Source organism: Mirounga angustirostris, unplaced genomic scaffold (assembly GCF_029215605.1).
Source record: "Mirounga angustirostris isolate CCGP_5_RB_7025 unplaced genomic scaffold, mMirAng1.0.hap1 SCAF_5, whole genome shotgun sequence".
Taxonomy (NCBI): Eukaryota; Metazoa; Chordata; class Mammalia; order Carnivora; family Phocidae; genus Mirounga; species Mirounga angustirostris.
Window position 1 is genome coordinate 25,146,622 of NW_026991713.1, and position 20,241 is coordinate 25,166,862.

A 20,241-nucleotide genomic window follows, 5' to 3' on the forward strand; every position below is an offset into this window, starting at 1 on the left:
CTGATCTTTATTATTTATCTTCTGCTGGCTTTAGGCTGTATTTGCTGTTCTTTCTCCAGCTCCTTTAGGTGTAGGGTTAGGTTGTGTATTTGTGACCTTTATTGTTTCTTGAGAAAGGCTTGTATTGCTACATATTTTCCTCTTAGGACCGCCTTTGCTGCATCCCAAAGATTTTGAACAGTTGTGTTTTCATTTTCATTTGTTTCCATGAATTTTTTTAATTCTTTAATTTCCTGGTTGACCCATTCATTCTTTAGTAGGATGCTCTTTAGCCTCCATGTATTGTATTTGAGTTCTTTCCGACTTTCCTCTTGTGATTGAGTTCTAGTTTCAAAGCATTGTGGTCTGAAAATATGCAGGGAATGATCCCAATCTTTTGGTACCGATTGAGACCTGATTTGTGACCTAGGATGTGATCTATTCTGGAGAATGTTCCATGTGCACTAGAGAAGAATGTGTATTCTGTTGCTTTGGGATTGAATGTTCTGAGTATATCTGTGAAGTCCATTTGGTCCATTGTGTCATTTAAAGTCAATGCTATCCTCTTTTCATCTGTGTCTGTCTGTTGTCTCTGTACCACCGTAAACCAAGCTGCATTACAGTCTCTTGAACAAGACATTATTTTCCCCTGTAGCACCAGCTCATACTATGTGTATGATAAAAACATTGCTTGCCAAGCTTTGGTCCAGTACCAGGAAGCATGACCGACAGACTGAGAAAATGACAGTACAGAGGCATTGAGTTCTGTCCCTAATGAGTGTTGTGGTGACTTACAGGGAAGGGTTACAGTTCCGGTTTTTTTCTTAGTCAGAAGAGCTCTAAAGTGTTCTGAAGAATTAGAGGTGCCTTCTTTTGTCCTGCTTTCCCATACATCTGGCCAAGAAAGGTCTAGGTTATGTCTCCCAAGAACAAATTCTAGATTCTGGGGTGTGATTCTAGATTCCTCATGGTGTGACAAGGCAATAGAGAATTAAAACCCTTTGGTACCTTGAATTAATCTATGAGAAGGGGGACACTGCTATAGGGCCATAATTTCCTTTGCTGAAAGTTAATTTACTTCCTATATAATCTTCTAACTACAGAAGACAAATATTTTAAAACCTGACCAGACCTGTTTAATAAACCTAAATTTTTCCATTTATAGCCAGCTTCAGCATTGAAAGGATTTTATATTTGTATTATTTTACATATGATACTTTGTATTCTATACTGAGGCCTTTTATTATGACTGTCTGAACCTAGTACATGGTATATTCCCTTGACTTTTTTTGATCATTTTACCCTGGTTTGTTCACAGGTGGTCAGGACGTAATAACCGAGAGAAAATTGGTGTTCATGTTGGCTTTGAAGAAATCTTAAACATGGAGCCTTATTGCTGCAGGGAATCCCTGAAATCCCTCAGACCAGAATGTTTTATCTATGATTTATCTGCTGTAGTAATGCACCATGGGAAAGGATTTGGCTCAGGACACTACACTGCCTACTGCTATAATTCTGAAGGAGGTATAGATGGGGAAAAGTATTTTATCTTGGGTCAGACTTGGAACCTGGTATTTAGGCTTTACAATTTCTGAATTGGCCACTAAATCATCCTAAGGGAAGCCACTTGATCCTTTTTTTTTTTTTTTTTTTTTTTTTTTACGAATACTACGGTTCATAAAAAAACAAAGGTTTGTGAAGAAAATGGGATATTTTCTGCAGGATTGTAGTAGTTGTGACTTTCAAAGGCTGTAGGTATAGGATAGTAAGGATGATCACATTGATTAAAAGTCAGATTGCTACCTTACAAGCACATTTCTAAGGGCAGGTCCTCTGTTTAGTGGTTTCATCTAGTTAATTTTGTTAGAGAACAGAGCATTTAATGAACTGGGGATCACAGATATTTAGAACAAACTCTGAGTTCAGGTTTTAATAAAACTCACTTTCACTTACTGCCTCCATGGACCCTCAGGGACAATCTTCATTGGTAGCAAAATTGATTTAGGTTTCACTTTTTATTTCCCCTTCCTTTAACTACTACTGAACGAAGACTGAGCCTCCCCATGCATACCATTCCACCTCACCCAGAAAAGAGTGGAAGGCCATAATCCATGAAGGCCATTAATTTAACAATAAACTACCAAGAGTGAGTTGTACACTGTTTGCTCTACATATGATTAGCAGCAAAAGCATTAACTGGTCAGATTATACCTAGAATTAAAGATAGTGTCAAGTGAACTACTCAGATTTTTTAACTTCAGATTACTTCTAGAATAAAGGTAGATGATTCCAGAATAATATACTGCCCAAGCTGTATTTCTCATCAATAGAAATGAAATGGCTAGTTATTTTCCCTTCAAAGAAATGTAACTCTCACTGAAACTAATGCCTTTAAATCCATATTAATTTATATTAGAAACTTCTAAAATTCTTTTATAAGCCTTCAGGTAAAGTATTTCTGTGCTTCACTCTAGGGTTCTGGGTACACTGCAATGACTCCAAGCTAAGCATGTGCACTATGGACGAAGTATGCAAGGCCCAAGCTTATATCTTGTTTTATACCCAGCGAGTTACTGAGAATGGACATTCTAAACTCTTGCCTCCAGAGCTCCTGTCTGGTAGCCAACATCCCAATGAAGAAGCTGATACCTCTTCTAATGAAATCCTTAGCTGATCCAAAGACAGTGGGGCTTTCTTCTTGTGATTTTATATATACTTTTTAAAAGGGCTTACAATTTGGAGCTTCATTGTTTTAATTTTTTACTTAGGAATCAGTGCACTGTTTATACATTTTGTATCTACAACAAAACTTTCACAGAGACAAGATTAGCATGAATATCAATGACAGCGGGTAACTAAACTTTTTTCAAGTACTTGGGAGTTTTAAACTTATAGTGTTTACTTCAGACTGGCATTACCTCTTTTTTATTTTGATGTCTTAATTGGCTCAGATCATGAATTTGTGCAATCTTTTACTGAAGTTCAGGTGGCATCATTTTATACATTTATTTATCTTTTGTAGGCATTTTTTATACAAATTCTTTTTAGATGGAAAATTAGATACTTTCTTCACTAATAGTCATACCAAAAAAAAAAAAATTATTTCAGGCCATTTGTATACTGAAGTTACCTTTGCCCCTTGAAGGGAGTTCAACCCTACATTCATTGTGAAATATCAAGGTATTACCTAAATACTCATCAATCAGACTAATTGATATTCCTGAGACTTTGTGTATTACAGGGCTCAGAATAGACATTATTTTGGTTAATGGAACTTCCATTTTTCCAAAAATTTATTAAGTTTTAATAATTGTTCTTTATTTGGCATAGTCCAACTTTATACAAATGAAAATTACAGCTTTATAGTATATTTAAATTACTTCAGTAGTGTGGACATGAAAACAATGATGGCTGGGACTTATGATGATGATTTGTTTGGCAGCAAACAGGTTTGTCTAGATTCCAATAAGCAGTCTTACAAAAAATCTGAATTCAGCAGTATATTATGATATACAAGTACAGTTTAACTTGAGTAAGTTCATTTTATATGTTTAACATTAGATCTCTTAAAAGCTTTGTACCATATCGTATCTTGAGATTTTTAAAGGAAAAAAATGTCTTCTTGAAGAGAAAAAAATTGCATAGGACGGAGAAGATAATTGTTCAAAATTGGCAACTGGGCAACATGTTCAGCATCTCATATTTCTAAATAACTAAAGGGTTGGATTACTTTTGCTCCAATTATGTGAAGACTAGGAACCTCAGATATTCAAACACTGGGGCCTTACTTTTTTAATTAAAAATTATCTAAACTTTTTTATTAAAAAATATAGTATGAAATACTCTTTGCTCTTCCTTAATAATCTTACTAGATCTCTTCAAAATCCTACTGCTGCTAATTACTAACCTCTATAGATCAGCTATTTAACATCTTAGCTCAGTGTTAACCACTGGAAGATCATTTTTTCCTTTTTTAAGTGGGTTTTCTTGCAGGTTGAAATCTTAATGAAAGATAATATCCTGTAGAATGCTGTTCTCTGCTAGTGATCATCTATTAAGTATAAGCTTGAAAAGGACCCCTATTAGCAAATTTTACTTAAATTTCAGACAGCAAGTCATTGGGGCAGCTGATCATGAAGTGCAATGAGAATTTATCTCTGAACAGACAAATCATTTATGCCAAAAATACAGCTTGAGTATTAAATGGCTGAAGTTTAAAATTGTTCATTTAAGTACCTATGCAAGTTGTTACCTCAACTGTTAACGTAATTATACCTCATTAAAGATTTATGTGGTCAAGATACTAGAGTCTAGCCTCTTTTAATTTCAAGGATTACTTTATCCTTGGGTTAACTGCTATACACTTTTGTACCTAATTTTAGGGAGATATTTTAAAAACCACTCTGGGGGCACCTGGGTGGCTCGGTCAGTTAAGCGGTCTGCCTTCAGCTCAGGTCATGATCCCAGGGTCCTGGGATCGAGCCCCGCATCAGGCTCCCTGCTCAGCGGGAAGCCTGCTTCTCCCTCTCCCGCTCCCCCTGCTTGTGTTCCCTCTCTCGCTGTATCTCTATCAAATAAAATCTAAAAGAACAAAAAACCACTCTGGAAGCTTTGCTGTTTGTAATGGTATAATTGCTTGTTTCAGTACTTAACTTCAATATAAAAATATATGAAAGAAAGTGACTTAGCCTTTTACTTTAATCCCTCAGAACCAAACGTATGGGGAAGGCTGTGTGTATGAGGTCAAGGGGTTATATGGGAACTCTATGCTCAATTTTGCTGCAAACCTAAAACTGATATAAAAAAATTAAGTCTATTAAATTTACAACAAAACTAAAACGTAGCCAATGAACAGAAACTTAGATTTCTTATTGTATATCTCAGTGTAGACGTCTATATTCAACTAAGTTGATCTAACAAAAAACAACATGTTTTGGTTGTAAAATAATTTACTAAAGGCACTATTTGTTAAACATCAAACTAATAATTTGTTACCAATAAGGTACATCATTGTAAACATGACAAAATGATTTCAAGAGATACATGGCTAGTAGGTAAACAATACAATTTTTTTAAGTGACAGCTTTCCTATTTACAAGATCATATTCCTTCCAGCTACTCCAGGGGCTTGCAGTGATGCTACCGCTCGCAACAGTTACCTGAGCGGGGGAGCTTGGAACGCATAACTGGTTTGAAATCACTACTGCTAAAGCGGTCTTACAAAGCTCCAAAATTCTTCACTCATAAGGTCAATTGTAAAACTCTTGAGCTTAGAATCAAGATTCTATCTCCCACCAAAACACATCAAAAACGTATGGACTCAGAACCCCAAAAGAACTAGCTGGAGGGCCCAAGACCTATAACATGTCCAAGCATGAACTGGTGAGCTCTGCCACTAAGCACATCACAGAAAATGGAGAAAATAATCCAAAAGTAGCTCTTGAACATTAGCACCATAATAAACATGGCTCACAGCTAAAAACTAGTTTATCCCACAAGATAACATTCATTTATTGTTCTAATGCTGAAAGAGCAGCTTTTTAATGTATAGTAAGTGATCTAAGTACAGAAGTCCGGTTTTTCTTCCTATGAGAAAAATGTTAAAATACAAACTAAACAGCATCCCAGAGGCAGTGAATCCTATTGTGCTAAAGCATATACAAATTAAGGCTTTACCTTGGTACATAAACAATTTTAAAATTATGTTGGAACATTCCCAACAAATCAGTTACAAAGAATTCAAGCAATCTGTTCAAGAATCTGTAGTGGGACTCAGTTCAAACAAGTATTCGGCATCTTACATTCAACTTACGCACTTAGCTGCCATAATGAGTGTTACTGTAACCTCACTCCCTGAAATGCCACCATAGTTTTGAATTCAAGCCAGTCAAGGGGCAGGGTGTTAAAATAATTTGGCTTACTAATGAAAAAGCCTAATAAGTCCATCAAACTTTTCTAACTAGAGCGCGATCTAAAAGTACAGAAGTTTCCCTGTTGTAGTATTTCTAGTTTTAAATGCCCTTTTGGTTTATTGAGTAAGCTGAGTACATTTCCTGATAAGTACTACCACTGGACAAAGGATCTAAATGTTGAGATTTTACTAATCAAGGTTTCAAGCTGGTACATATTCCTACTAGGTCATGTTTCAATTAATAGATCTTTCCAATGTCAGGGGGAAAAAATGAAAGACAGATTAATATGGTTCTAAAAAGAAAATAAAGGCAAACTATTCCTAAAGCTCTATATTAATTTATGAAGATTCTCCCAGTTAATGCATGTATAGATCTTGTTTTAGCCGCTATGTCAGAAGAAAAGTTTCAGTGTAGAGGTCTACAATCAAGATACAAGGCTCTACATTTCCCTACATGCTTAGCTATTTATGTTTAGCTAATTCCTGTGCAGAATTATAACCACAGACATTGAAATATAGCTCTCAGATCTGAAAATGTCTTTATTTTTTAGAAAATGGATTCCAGGAAGGTTAAAAAGCAATACCAGAGGGTATAGGTGCAGAATTGGATGTAGTCATTCAAAGCATTCAATTAAGAATATGGCAATATAAATATCTGAAAAGCATCTCTTAGGTGTTCAAAACAAAAAATGTAGAAGTCATTCCTAACTAATTTGAGCTTTATAGCATTTCCTAGATGGGAAAAACAGTTAACATTTCAAAGTCCTGAAAGCTTCTTCCTTGGCTAATTACATTAGATGGTTTGCCTTTGATCAAACTCCTTCCTTTTTAAACATGGATAAAAGCATTACATAGGTCCACTGTTAAACAGACAACATGTTGCAAATTACTTCTGGTATAATGTATTCCAACAAAGCTTAGAAAATAAAAGATGTCGAGGCGGCTTTGGACTAAGTTTAATAGTCATCTCCTCTGCTGACAACTTCTTTACACGTTGGACGCAGCAGTATGGTATGTTCAAACTGCGCTGTATATGATCCTTTAATGTCACATAATGGTGGATACGGATCTACAATGCCCAAGTCACACAGATTCTTCAAAGCCATCAAGTATTTACTTTCTCCCAAGCGATCCAGCCATCGGCGGCAGAAGGCAAGGGTGCCAAAGTTTTCATTGATGACATTCAACAAGTGTTTTGTTCTTGGAAGCCTAAGAGGAGAAAATCCAAAATTAACAGGTAGCTAAAAAGTTACCCACTCATTTTCCCCGTTAAGGAAAACTTATACAGTAGACGTGGCTTCACTCAGTAATTCAAAAACCTTTTTGTTGCCTCTTTCAACATTCAGAAGTCAGAATGTATAACAGCCCATACCTAATTATACATGGCAGCTGAATGGGAGACCAGCTGAAGGCTATCTTATCATATTTATGTGTTTACGCACACGTGTTTGTTAAATTCCCAGTAGAGACTCATCAAGAGTACTATGGTGGGAATTTCCTTTTTTGTGCATCAAGCTGAAAGACCTGCACACAAGGAGGTATAAATCCATCTTTCAACCATCTTTTCCAAAAAGTTTAAGGGGGAAAAAAGGGTAAAAATAGGAAGTTTACCAATAGGAAAATGTTAAAAACCACCACCTAGAAATGCCAGCAAAATAATCACCTCTCAAATTGTTACTGGAAACTGGATCTTAAGAGAATACTTGCCTGTATCATTTTTATCTCAGTTAAGATTTTTAACAGGGCAATTTCTTTGCTGTATTATAAAAATCCACAAAACTTACTGGTAGGCTATAGAACTGTACATTTATGAATGTACCACTGTGGATGTCTGTCAAATTTTTTAAAATGCTGCTAACTGGGAAAAGAAACTTCTATAAAAATAATGGTCTCTCACCTGATTGGCACATGTCCAACATCAAAATTTTTCATATAGTGTGAACATTCCATATCATCATGAACAACGCCTTTTCCTGTGCTTCCAAAGGTTTCAATGGCATATACTTCTCCTTCCTAAAGAATATGTAAGGGCCAGGGGGAGAGAAGAAAAATCCAGAACTAATTAAAATTGCCATTTGTTAACTGCAGCCTGAGGTATTATTTACTTCATGTAAGAAACATGAAATAACCCCTGGCAGTCATTATTCACCCTTCCCTGCTTTATCTCCTTAGCACTGTTTGGTCTTTCTGTGTCCTATTAGAATGTAGCCTTTATGGGGTGCCTAGGTGACTCAGTCGGTTAAGTGTCCGACTCTTGATCTCAGCTCAGGTCTTGATCTCAGGGTTGTTGAGTTCAAGCCCCACGTCGGGCTCCACACTGGGCATGGAGCCTACTTAAGAAAAAAAAAATGCAGCCTTTACATGGGCAGGGAATTTTATTTTGTTCACTAATGCATCCTCAGGGACTACTAAAGAGACTGGCACCTAAGAGATGCTTAGCTTAGTAAGTGGTGAAAAAACAATCCTTTGGCATACCCAACTTCCACAGCTAACTGAGCCATAGTCTAACCAGACATGATCTGCACATTCACACAGACCAATTCCTATCGGAGTATAGATGGCAAGTTAATTTTGCTCAACATACTACATACTCAACTATCACCAACTTTAGTTTGGAAAAAAAATAAAAATGCTTCATAAAAAAACACTGTTAATGGCACACATACCTCCATTCTTGTTGCCTCTCCTCCTTTCACAATGGGCACTGTTTTCCCAGCATGTATTCTATATGGCCCGATTGAATGTCCATTTAGGTTACGGATTGGTTTCACTGGCATAATAGGAAAAGATAGTTTATTCAAGGTCTTCAGGAGCACAAACATCTCTTGGCTTTCTGGCACAGAGTTTAAGCATTGACTTAAAAATAAGACATGGCTCTACTAAATAACCTCACACTGACATAGTTACATACAAACTGGAAAACTAGTGGAATATGAAAAGATGTTTACTACAGTGTTACTGATTAAAAACTAGAAGGGAGGAAGGTGAGATGATGGGAAAAGAACAAACTATGTTATGAGGATACAATGGGGATGCATCTAAGGAGGTATTTTTTTTTTTTTTTTTTTTAAGATTTTATTTATTTATTTGAGACAGAGAGAATGAGAGAGACAGAGAGCACTTGAGAGGGGGGAGGGTCAGAGGGAGAAGCAGGCTCCCTGCCGAGCAGGGAGCCCAATGCGGGACTCGATTAAGGAGGTATTGTTAATAAAAGTTATAAAATGCCATGTACGTTGTGATTACAAACAAAAAATATAGTTATGGTCCAAAAGGTAATGTGAAAATGAGGATTCTTTGTCCAAATGACAGGATTATAAAACTAAATTTTATAATTATAGCACAGCTCAAGTGTGTTAATAAGGAAAATCTAAACAATTCCAAGGTCCTGAGACCAATGACAGAACGAACTGTGGTATATTCACACAATGGAACACTACACAACAATAAAAACAAAAAGTTGGGAATACAGTGAACAACTGAAATAAAACCTAAAGAAAAAAGAACAGAAGAAGGCACAATTATATACATACTGTTTTATTATACATATCAAAATTAAGCACAATTATACTATTATTTAGGGATGCATAATTAGGTAATAAAGACATTAAGAAAAGCAAATGAAAATACTTTAGCACTCCAGACAGTGGTTTGCTAGAGGAAGGCTGCTGTAATTCAAAAGGGTATACAGAACTGAAGGGCTTTTGGAATGCTGGCAATATTCTATTCCGCTTAATTGAATTTTTATGTTGTGTCTCTTCACACACAACATAATTCCACAATAAAAAAAGATTTTTTAAAAAATCTAGCTTTACAGGGCTAGAATTCTCAGTACAAGCTACCTTTCTTTCAGGGCAGAATTAGGTAGCAAGGTTTTTTTCAACTCTACAACAATGAAACAATGACATTTAGGGAGTGGCACCGGAAAATAAAACTCCCAATTAGCTCTTCAAAAAAATTCTCCTTCTTATACAAATGATAAGCTAAATTTACTTTAAAATTCAGCAAGCATCATCATTTCTCCAAGACCTGGCAAACTTACCCCACAGGCCAATCAATAACACATTTACATAAAAAAATTGCTTAGCTATACTAACCTAACATACAACCAAGTTACACAGAAGCAGGGCACAGGAGTATCCATCTGTATATTATACAGGTTGTGACAGCAGCAGGCTAATTCTGGGACCAGTAACTATAAAGTTAACTTTCCAGTCTGCAGCTTCCTGATCAAGGTAAATAAAATCACTCCCTTGATGGCTCAGTTCTTTTACGTGGTTTTGGAAAGTGCTGCTGGGAGTACAGCTTTTCGTCCATTTTTTCATCTTCCCAACATCATGATTTGTCTATGCACTTTCTGCTCAAAGTAGTAAAAATTAATTAATTATGCCACCCTCCACTAAGAACCTTGATCAACACAATAACTGGTATCAAAAAAGGGGTGCTGAAACAACAGAACCTAAAATGTTGCACTGGCTTAAGGGAAAGAGTAAGAAGGCAGATACTGATTCCAGTATTTCAGGTTGGCATTGTTATGTGGTGACTAAACATTAAGTCAAACTGTCAATATACCTTGAAAGGCAGAGCGGAAGCCAACCAAAGCTGCAGAATTAGGAAAAGATAGGAGGGAAAGCTGATTTGAGAGGGACTTGAATAAGCTTTGTTTGTTGTGGCACCAATCCCAAATCTGGGGACAGGAAATGACAAATTTGTTGAATACTAATAAATTCCAGGCACTGTCATAAAATTTACTTTTCTTAAAAAACAGAAAAACAAAGAAACATGGTATCATTAATCTTACTATAGTCAAAGAAACTTGGGTTCTGTTTACAGGGTTTATCTAAGTTCAAAGATAGACCCATCTGACCCTATAGTATGTTTTCTTCATTATCCCATAATACCTCCCATCCAAGTGTGAGCAGCCTTAAGAGTATTTTGATTTGTGCTGGTGTTCACAGGATCTGAGAGAGAGCAACAAGGACAGACACCATCGGGTCACAGAGGAAGAACCCCTTTTGTAGTTGGTAGAAACATAATACTCTATCACTATCAGCAAAGTTATGCAAAAAATGCTAAATGATGTGAATTTACTGAGGGCAAGGAAGCAAGAGTGTCTCTGCAAAGAGGAATATAAAGAAGAGACAGGATTTGATTAAAGGAAATGTAAGAAATATTCTGTGAGAAAGTTATTAGAATAGCAGTTACAGAAAACAGTGAGCAGATTAGGAAGGGGGATAGTGGTCAGACCCTGAGAGCTGGAGAAGGCTGGAATGATAGGAAAGCAGCAGAAAGCATAGGTCTGACTCTGGGACTACGTACCTAAGGCAGTAGCTAGGAAAGACTAAGAGGCAAAGGGAATAAAGATTAAAGGAAAGACACACAAGAAATTAACCGGACTCTAAATTCTGAATTCAATTCAAAAAAAGCAGGGGGCGGGGGGGGGGTTGGTCATCAATGCAAAGAGCCTCTGGTTTGTCTCTGAGCCTCAGTCTGAATCGTCACAGAAAACCAAGTCTGCATTTTGGTCAATCTGGGATAAATCCCTGGGTGTCCCATCAGCTACCACAGTAGCTTCGCAATAGTTCCCACCTAGTGACCACAGTTTTCCTAATATGAGGAGGTCATTCATTGTCCCCTCCCCCACCCCCATTTTCCCTCTTTATATTCCCAGGAGATAAAGATAAAGCAGCTGACCCAAAGAAAGCACTCAACACTATTTTGCAAAATTAATTCTGCAAGAGGTCACATGCATTTCAAAATAAGATAGTTTTTTTTTTTTAAAACATACCTTGATATGTCTTCCCATCTATTTCAACCTCATAGGATTCCATAACTTCTTGTATGGCCTCGCCAACATCACACAGACGGACATCAATTCCAGCACACTAAAAACAAAATGATGTATACTTTGTTACTCAAAATGCAGAATTTTATAGCAATTTATTAGTATTTTAAAATAAAGGACAATTAAGTAAACTGCTTTGCACATTATAACTTCCTCTTTAAAGTCTTTGGTACATTGTACTAGAATTACCCACTTAAAACCCTAAGGGCAGTAGACTGGTCTTACATAATCCAAAGACCTTAAACAGGCTATAAGATGTTCAAAATATGTTGAATGAAATTGTGCTTCTAGTTCACATACCTTTATTCCAGTGTTAGTGGCATCTTTTACAGCTTTTAATAATGTATCATATTTGGGATTAAAAGTAACAGTAAAAGCACAGTCAATAATCCTACCTGAAAGAGAAAATTCTTAAGTTGACTTATCAGCTAGTCAATTTGTCTACTTCACAGCATCTACTCTATTAACCTTGCTAATTAAAAGGAAAATAAAATGATGGGTCAAATGAAGGCAACAGTCCCAACTACCCAGACAGCATTCACAATCAAAAGTGGAAAAAAATATAAGTTACATAAAGGTTTCAGAATAAAAAGACTATTTCCAGTGTTAGTATATATTACTTCAAGATAGTACCAATTCAGTACTAACTCAGATGGATAAGCAAAATTATAAACAGAAACAAATCAAAGAGAAAAACCCGGGGTACTAAAGAATCACAATGTGGGCAGAGAAAATGTATAGGTCCACAGACACTAATTGTCAGTCCAGCTTCTCCAATTTAGCAAATCCTCAGGTAAGTACTTAATCTGAGCTTTATTTTCTCACCTGAAGTGAGATAAAAAAGGTACTAACCTAAGAAGGGTTGGGAGAGAATTTAAAAAAGCCAGCAAGTATATAAAGGTTGATAAACTTAAAGGATCTAAGTAAATGTTTGTTGTTGTTATACGGATAAACGTCTGAAAGAACAACATGAAGAAATGTATGATTAAATTCTTCACACTTTGATAAAAAGAATAATAAACCTCAACTACCACAGTTTGCATTATACTCCATTTAGCAGGATGCTTAAAAGTAAATCTCAAAATCTGCCTCAACACAGCCTTACTGAAAAGTGAGGCATAAAGAAGAAAATTGGGGAATTCAAGTACCTGCAGCCCCATCCAACAGAGAGAAGACTTTTTTTTTTTGTTGGGGGGGGGCTTATTTCCAAGAACTCACCACTTATATGTGTTCCAAAGTCTATCTTACAGATGTCATCATACTGTAATACTGTTGTGTCACCAGCATTTGGAGTATAATGGGCAGCACAGTTATTCAGAGAACATCCGGTAGGAAATGCCAGGCCTGCATTTAATCCATTCTCTTTAATTAGCTTTCGTGAGCAGTCTTCCAACTTTTCACTATTAAAAAAAATACATTTTTATCCTTATATACCTTACTGGTCATCAGGTCCAGAGAGTTTACTAAAAACTCTTAAATTACTTTCTGGGAGTGATCTGAGCACTTCCTGGATGTGAGTAAGTAACAGTTCTCTGATGCTATGAAAATAGTAACTCCTCCCTAAAAGATAAAAGAATTTAATTCTGCTAGAAATCTGAAGAAACAAAACCACATGATCCACTTTTAGCTTAGTTTCCTAGGAAATGAGATTCTTGACTTCAATTTAAATGTTGATTATGTTTTATTTGCTCAATGTTGCACATTTTAAAAACTGTCTGAATTAGAGAACTGTTGCCTTTTACAGCTAATTACTTCTCAAAGGGAAAACTAGAGAAATAATTACTTTTATTGGTTTCTTCACTGCATTGTAACTATGTTTCATGACCAATAATTCTAATTTAATATGAATTGTTAGACAGCAAAATAACAGATTTTCAAACAGAATAGAAGAATCACAGTATTGTGTGCATTTGCACATATAAGTGTACATGAGTACAAAATAGGGTGGTTGAGGTACAAATGTCCTCTTACAATTTCCTCAGTACATCTACAGTACAAGAACCCAGAGATATTTCTAGAAGCTTCACTTCAGGTCTTACTTAGCAAAGTAGTATTGAAAGCCAAACAATACAATTGGAGTTAGCACTAAAAAAAAAAAAAAAGAAAAAAACCCAACTTTTTTATCATGTTCTTACAAAAAACATATTCCTTTTACCAGATTTCTATCATTGTCATCCCAGGCTTGATCCAGCTCATAACATATTTTCTAACTTGTCGATGTGCTTCCGCAGCTTCTCGAAAATCATTCCAAATCTCTTCACTAGCTTGATCTAACGCTTTCTTTTCTTCACTCGTAGTTCTCCAAGCAGCTGTTCGCCTTTATAGTATGTACACCACAGTATTAGTCATTTAAGAAACAGCTGATAAGCATAAAAGCGGAGATACAAATATACTAATATAAGACATTTTAGATAAAAATGTTACACATTCAGTTTCTTTTATTAAATGTCAGCAAAATTTCTGAAGTACAAGTAGTCACACAATCAAGCCAAATCAAGTTAAACCTTAAGACTCAAAAAATAATCCTCAAGTGAGATTTCATTCATAGTCAGAGAGACTAAAACTCTGCCACACACACACAAAAAACACAAAAAGAAAAAATAAGAAGACAGAAGAGAGTCCTAGAAACCAAGGAGTGGGAGAAAAAGGTTCCACTCAAGGTTACAGTCTAAGAGACTTCAAAAGACCATACCAAAAATTGGCATTTAACTTCATACACAGGGTAAGTACTAATGTAAAAACTTGACCTGGAAATCTACATACACCTCCCTCAAAACATAAATTTGTTTTTGTAGGATTTTTCTAACTGTATGTATGTGTATGTATATATATCTATATATCTATCTAATCTAATCTATCTATGAAGTGATCTTCCTTGAAGGATATGGCTCATATTTCAAAACTTCCAGGAGTAACAAACATTTTTATTCAGTATCTGGGAATGAGGAGATCCACTGACCCCCTTTAAGCAGTATATTTCAAAAGCAATAACTGTTTTCAAATGAAAATCTTTCAAAAAACTGTTGTAACTTTCACACACTAAGCAATATTGAATATACAGCTCACAAACTCAGTGATCACCGACATATAAATTATATTCAATTATAAAAGTGATGCCTTCAAGGAATTACTATTTATCTCAAAATATGGCCTACAGGCAAATCCAGCCTAGCACCTGTTTTGTAAATAAAATTCTACTGCAATATAGTTATGTCCATTTGTTTACATACTGTCTATAGCTACTTGCATGCTAAAAAGGCAGAACTGAGTAACACCCAAGGCCTGATATATTTACTATATGGCTCTTTAAAGAAAAAGTTTATACAACTGCTCTACACTATGCCCCTAAGTTAATGCTCCCAAATGCTGTGAGTTTTTCTGTGTCACTGTCAGGTTCATTATGATTACTTCCTACTGCAGCAGTTACCTGGGTGCCAACAACTAACACTTCTAATTTACTACCAAGATCCAAAGGAGCTGTCCTATGTCAATTTAGGGATAGTTAAGCATCACAGAGGCTTCTTTGACTTATTTTCTTTGGAAATGTATTTTGGATCTGTACACTGATGTTATCAGAAAACTGAAGTATTGCAGCACCATCTGTTAAGGTCAGTTTTAAACTCCACAAACATTTAAATGTGTATGAACTACTTTTATCAGAACAGTGAAGACTCAAGAGGCAATTTCTAATAAAAGTATTCAAATGAACATCCTCAGACTAGAAGGTAACAGGTTAAGATCCTTTAAAAGTATATTCTCAACATGTGGCTCAACCTTTTTCAGCTGCAGTACACTTATAGTTGCTTACTCCATGATGGGATAGACAAGCCACAATCTCCTGACCTCCAGATGTAACTCCAGTCCTTTCTCTCCCATGAATCCAAAAATCTTCCCTGGGAACCAAGAATCCGAATATTCTAAGAACAAATCATTTTCAGACATAAGAGTACTGGGTAAGGTCTCAGATCAATTTTTAAACTAAACATATCACAATTCTCCGTCTCTTACGTGGGCCATAACTCTGGCACATATACTACAGCCATACCTATATGCACAGCCCTGTCTCAAAAGCCAGACATTTTCGTGAAAAGCAAAAATATCCTCAAACGTTTTCTCTAGAATGGTAAGATGACAGACTGTAACTGATGGATATCAGCCATGAAAATGAAATTGGTCATTATCAATTCCCATTTCTTCTCAATTCTTCAAATCCACTTCTTATAGGTTAAAATGTTAAGTATAATTAAGTTCCAAATGCTATTTGACTACATTTTAGAATCAGAATATAGTACAATAAAGAGCCCCAATCCTGAAATCAACAAGCCTCACATGATCTTACACTTCTGAAGCTGCATAGCTGATTCTTAGAAGCAGTGAATTCTTTGAAAGGTTATGGCATGTTCTTCATTATTGGTAAGAGTTACCAATCAGAAAATGGATTAAAGAAATTATTTTTCTAAGTCTTAAGTTCAAATTGAAAGTCATTAGAGTAATATTCAAGCATCTAAAATCATAATTCCAAGCTTGTACTATTTACAAAAAATATTATGAAGGAGCCTCTCCCCTTTCCTAAATTTAATATTTTGATGTTCAGTCTGTTTAGCAAAAACAGAGAAATTAGTAAGATGAAAAAAAAAAACATTCTGAGCTCATAATAATTATCTGAAAGGGCAATTAATTCATCCAACTGACAGAGGTGGGTTAGAAATGCTTTTAAATTTTGTTATGTCTGCAACAAAACTATCAGAATAACTGCTTGAAAGAGAATCTTTATAGAAGTGTTTACAGAGTATATAAATTCACACCTCTTTCATATTTGAGTCTTTTCAGTTTTTCATCATTTTTACTAGATTAAAAGCATAAAATATAAGTAAAACCAAAAGATACAAAGGAATCCAACTATTAATTTCAAACAGTCATAAACATTTCTGAACTCATCGCATAGATAACTTAAAAGCTAGTTATATTTGTATCTTTAAAGCACTATAGGCCACATTTATAAAAAACCATTTAAAAATGCATGTCTTTAAAAACTAAAAATAAAAAAATAAAAAGGCATGTCTTTACCCCAGAAATAATTAAGAACACACACAGACATGACACCAATTCCTTCCTCTGAAAACTGGTACTTAAAAGGGGCAAAAAAAGCATGTTTTAACTCTGCCTATAAGAAACCATAGTTAACTGATAAAGTTAATTGATACCCAGCTGATAAAGGAAAATTCTTCTTTTAGGTCAGCTAATAAATGTAGAAGGAACAACAGAATTAGAAATTCACCATTTTGCAGTCCCCAATGAAATAACTGATAATGCATGAATAGATACTAAAATAATTAAGTAAAAAGTTGTTGAAGAAAAGGATATTCCAATGGTACCAAACTACCCCCACAGATTACTTGGAAACTGCAAAAAAGAAAAAAGTACCTTTAAAAAAGAAACAGTGGGCTGTGACCACATTAACCAAGTGATCAAATACAGTAAAACTAGTCATAGAAAACCTGACTTTACATCTGATGCAACAGACTATGACACAATATGAACATAGTATCACTTATATGTTCCTGCCAAAGTGCTTTATCTAAATCTAATGTAACCCTTTACAACTAATTCCAGTTCACAGAAAATAAAGGAATAGAGAAAAGTTTAATGACACCACAAGGAAAACAATAAAATTCTAAATATGAACTAGGTATTTACATGATACTGGAAAATTACTGTTAATTTATGTAAACGTGATAATTTACACAAGAATATCTAATTCTTGGGAGATGCTTAAAGTTTATTTTCTTAAGTAGGCTCCACGCCCAGCATGAAGCCGAACTCGGGGCTCAAACTCATGACCCTGAGATCAAGACTTGAGCTGAGGGGCACGTGGGCAACTCAGTCGGTTAAGCTTCCAACTCTTGATTTTGGCTCAGGTCATGATCTCAGAGTTGTGAGATCCATCCTCGACAGGCTCCGCTCCCAGAGGGGAGTCTGCTTCTTTCCTTCTCCCTCTCCCTATGTCCCTACCCCTCCTTCTGAAATAATTAAATAAATCTTAATTAAAAAAAAAAAAAAAAAAAGACCTGAGCTGAGATCAAGAGTCGGACACCTAACAACTGAGCTACCCAGGCCACCAGATGCTTGAAGTTTTTAGAAGTGAGGACTCAAAAGAGACTTGGGGCACCTGGCTGGCTCTGTTGGTAGAACATGCAACTCTTGATCTTGGGGTCATGAGTTCAAGCTCCATGTTGGGATTGGAGAATTAAAAAAAAAAAAAAAAAAAAAAGACTTATTTTTAAATGGTCTAGCAAAAAAAAAAAAAAAAACAATAGAAAACACATACATATATAGAGACATATAAAAATACTGTTGATTTCTTTACTAACATGAAAACAAATTTAGAAATGGGTTACAAAGCTGTTTGTAGTATAGTTCTATCTTGAAAAACATTCCCAGGTATTTATAATACACATCTGTATACAGAGGCAACAGAGGAAGAAACAGCATGTCAATAGTGGTTTTAAAATTCATTGGCAGAATTTAGAAGATTTTTCTTTTTGCTTATCTGTATTTCCTACCTCTTCTATAATGGATATGTATTGCTTATAGAACAACTGTCCCAAACAACTGCCTCCTAAATTTAGAAATAGATATCAAGAATTTCAAAATAATTCTTGATTCTACTTCTAGAGATACAGAGTAAGAGAAAAATCAGACCTGATTAATACTAAGATGTTCATCACAGAATTTTTTCTAATAGTAAAAATCTAAAAAACTAGGGAAATATTCAAAAATAGGGAAATCACTAATAAAATTATGCTAAGTATAAAACAGAATAGCATTATAATCATTCAAAATTGGTTTAAAAAATTTTTAATGACACAGGAAATGCGCACAGAATGTCAATATTTTTAAAAAAGGAAAATTACTAATTACAAGAGGGAAAAACAGTAATGACAAACTAGAGAAACTGGATAATACTTATCTTAGTGATAAAATCTGACATCATGTGCCTCCAGATGTGAGGTAAACCATGAATTACCTACTTGTCTAGTATATTCCATCCAAAAAACACAAACTACTGGGGTGCCTGGGTGGCTGAGTCGGTTAAAAGCTTCTGACTTTGGCTCAGGTCATGATCTAGGCAGGCTGGTCCTGTGCTCAGTGGGGAGTCTGCTTCTCCCTTTCCCTCTCTCTTTGCCCCTGCCCCTACTCGTGCTCTAAGAAATAAAATCTTTTAAAAAATACACAAACTTCTCTCAAGTTAATTCAGAAAAAGTAGTATGTATACAGATTCACCAATATATTATTTTCCACATTTACCTTCTTTCTATCTTGCAAGGAGAAAATGTAATCTTACTGGTATATTATACAGTATATGTATAATTGTCATATTCCATTGGGAGAGAGAACGATAGATGAGGCAAATGTTAAAGAGAACCTGAAATGAAAAGTACGTAGGAGTTCTTTGTACTATTCTCTTAATATGGAATTATTTCAAAAATAAAAAGTTAAATAAAATATTGTACTCAACCTGAGTGGTCGTTACACAGGTAAGTTGTGATAATTCATATAATTTTTAGTAAGTTTATTAAAAAAAAACAATGAAGGGGAAAAAAAAAAGAGAGAGAGAGGCAAACCAAGAAACAGACTCTTAACTATAGAGAACAAATTGATGGTTACCAGAGGGGAGGAGGTGTGGGGGATGGGTGAAACAGGTGATGGGGATCAAGGAGTGCACTTGCACTATGTTGTACACCTGAAACTGTATGTTAACTGGAATTTAAATGAAAACCAAAAACAAAATGAAGGCAGATACAAAACTATATTTAATACTTTACCAAGTATTAAGAATACTGATTCTGATCTATTTGCAAATAATCAAAACTGATTATATGAATGTCAAAAATATCAAAACTTACTAAAGAGCAAACATAATCACAATAATTTTTTTTTATTTCTCCATGGCATACAACATTGCCTTTCTTTTCTTTTTTTTTTTAAAGATTTTATTTATTTGACAGAGAGAGACACAGCGAGAGAGGGAACACAAGCAGGGGGAGTGGGAGAGGGAGAAGCAGGCTTCCCTTGGAGCAGGGAGCCTGATACGGGGCTCGATCCCAGGACCTAGGATCATGACCTGAGCCAAAGGCAGACACTTAATGACTGAGCCACCCAGGTGCCCCCAACACTGCTTTTCAATATTTAAGTATTACTCCAAAAACTATTATAACATATAATTAATATCTTCCTCTATTGTTTCAAAAGCAGAAGTTATTCTACCTCCATAATGTTTAATTTGCAATAGAAAATGATAGTAAGGAGGGAAAGGTAGTCTTTAACGTTTATAAAAATCTCAATTTTTCTTGTATTAAACATTACTTCAAGTGTTCCACCACATTCACATGGTTAAAAATATTAACAATCTATTAATAAGTATAGGAAATCAATGGCTTTCTTCCACTTTAGCAATACACATATAGAAATGGAAACAGGTATAAAAACATCTTGTTTACATCAGTAA

General features: G+C 35.3%; 2 protein-coding genes across 3 annotated transcripts in view; one reads left to right on the forward strand and one right to left on the reverse strand.

Annotated features, from left to right (window-relative positions):
* The window catches only part of USP44 (ubiquitin specific peptidase 44), a 44,530-nt gene extending 41,040 nt beyond the window's left edge, over positions 1–3,490 (forward strand). Inside the window, exons 5-6 of the mRNA XM_045867200.2 lie at positions 1,298–1,503; positions 2,454–3,490. Coding sequence (XP_045723156.1) covers positions 1,298–1,503; positions 2,454–2,653 — 406 coding nt within the window. The 3' untranslated portion in view covers positions 2,654–3,490. The remainder of the gene's footprint in view (positions 1–1,297; positions 1,504–2,453) is intronic.
* A 2,922-nt stretch (positions 3,491–6,412) lies between these two features.
* Positions 6,413–20,241, reverse strand: part of METAP2 (methionyl aminopeptidase 2) — a 30,020-nt gene continuing 16,191 nt past the window's right edge. For both annotated transcript variants that reach the window (XM_045872825.3, XM_045872826.3), the window contains exons 5-11: positions 13,888–14,049; positions 12,951–13,132; positions 12,033–12,127; positions 11,676–11,772; positions 8,557–8,660; positions 7,788–7,903; positions 6,413–7,099 (exon numbers count right to left, since the gene is read on the reverse strand). In XM_045872825.3, the coding sequence (XP_045728781.1) occupies positions 6,847–7,099; positions 7,788–7,903; positions 8,557–8,660; positions 11,676–11,772; positions 12,033–12,127; positions 12,951–13,132; positions 13,888–14,049 (1,009 nt within the window). In that variant the 3' untranslated portion in view covers positions 6,413–6,846. The remainder of the gene's footprint in view (positions 7,100–7,787; positions 7,904–8,556; positions 8,661–11,675; positions 11,773–12,032; positions 12,128–12,950; positions 13,133–13,887; positions 14,050–20,241) is intronic.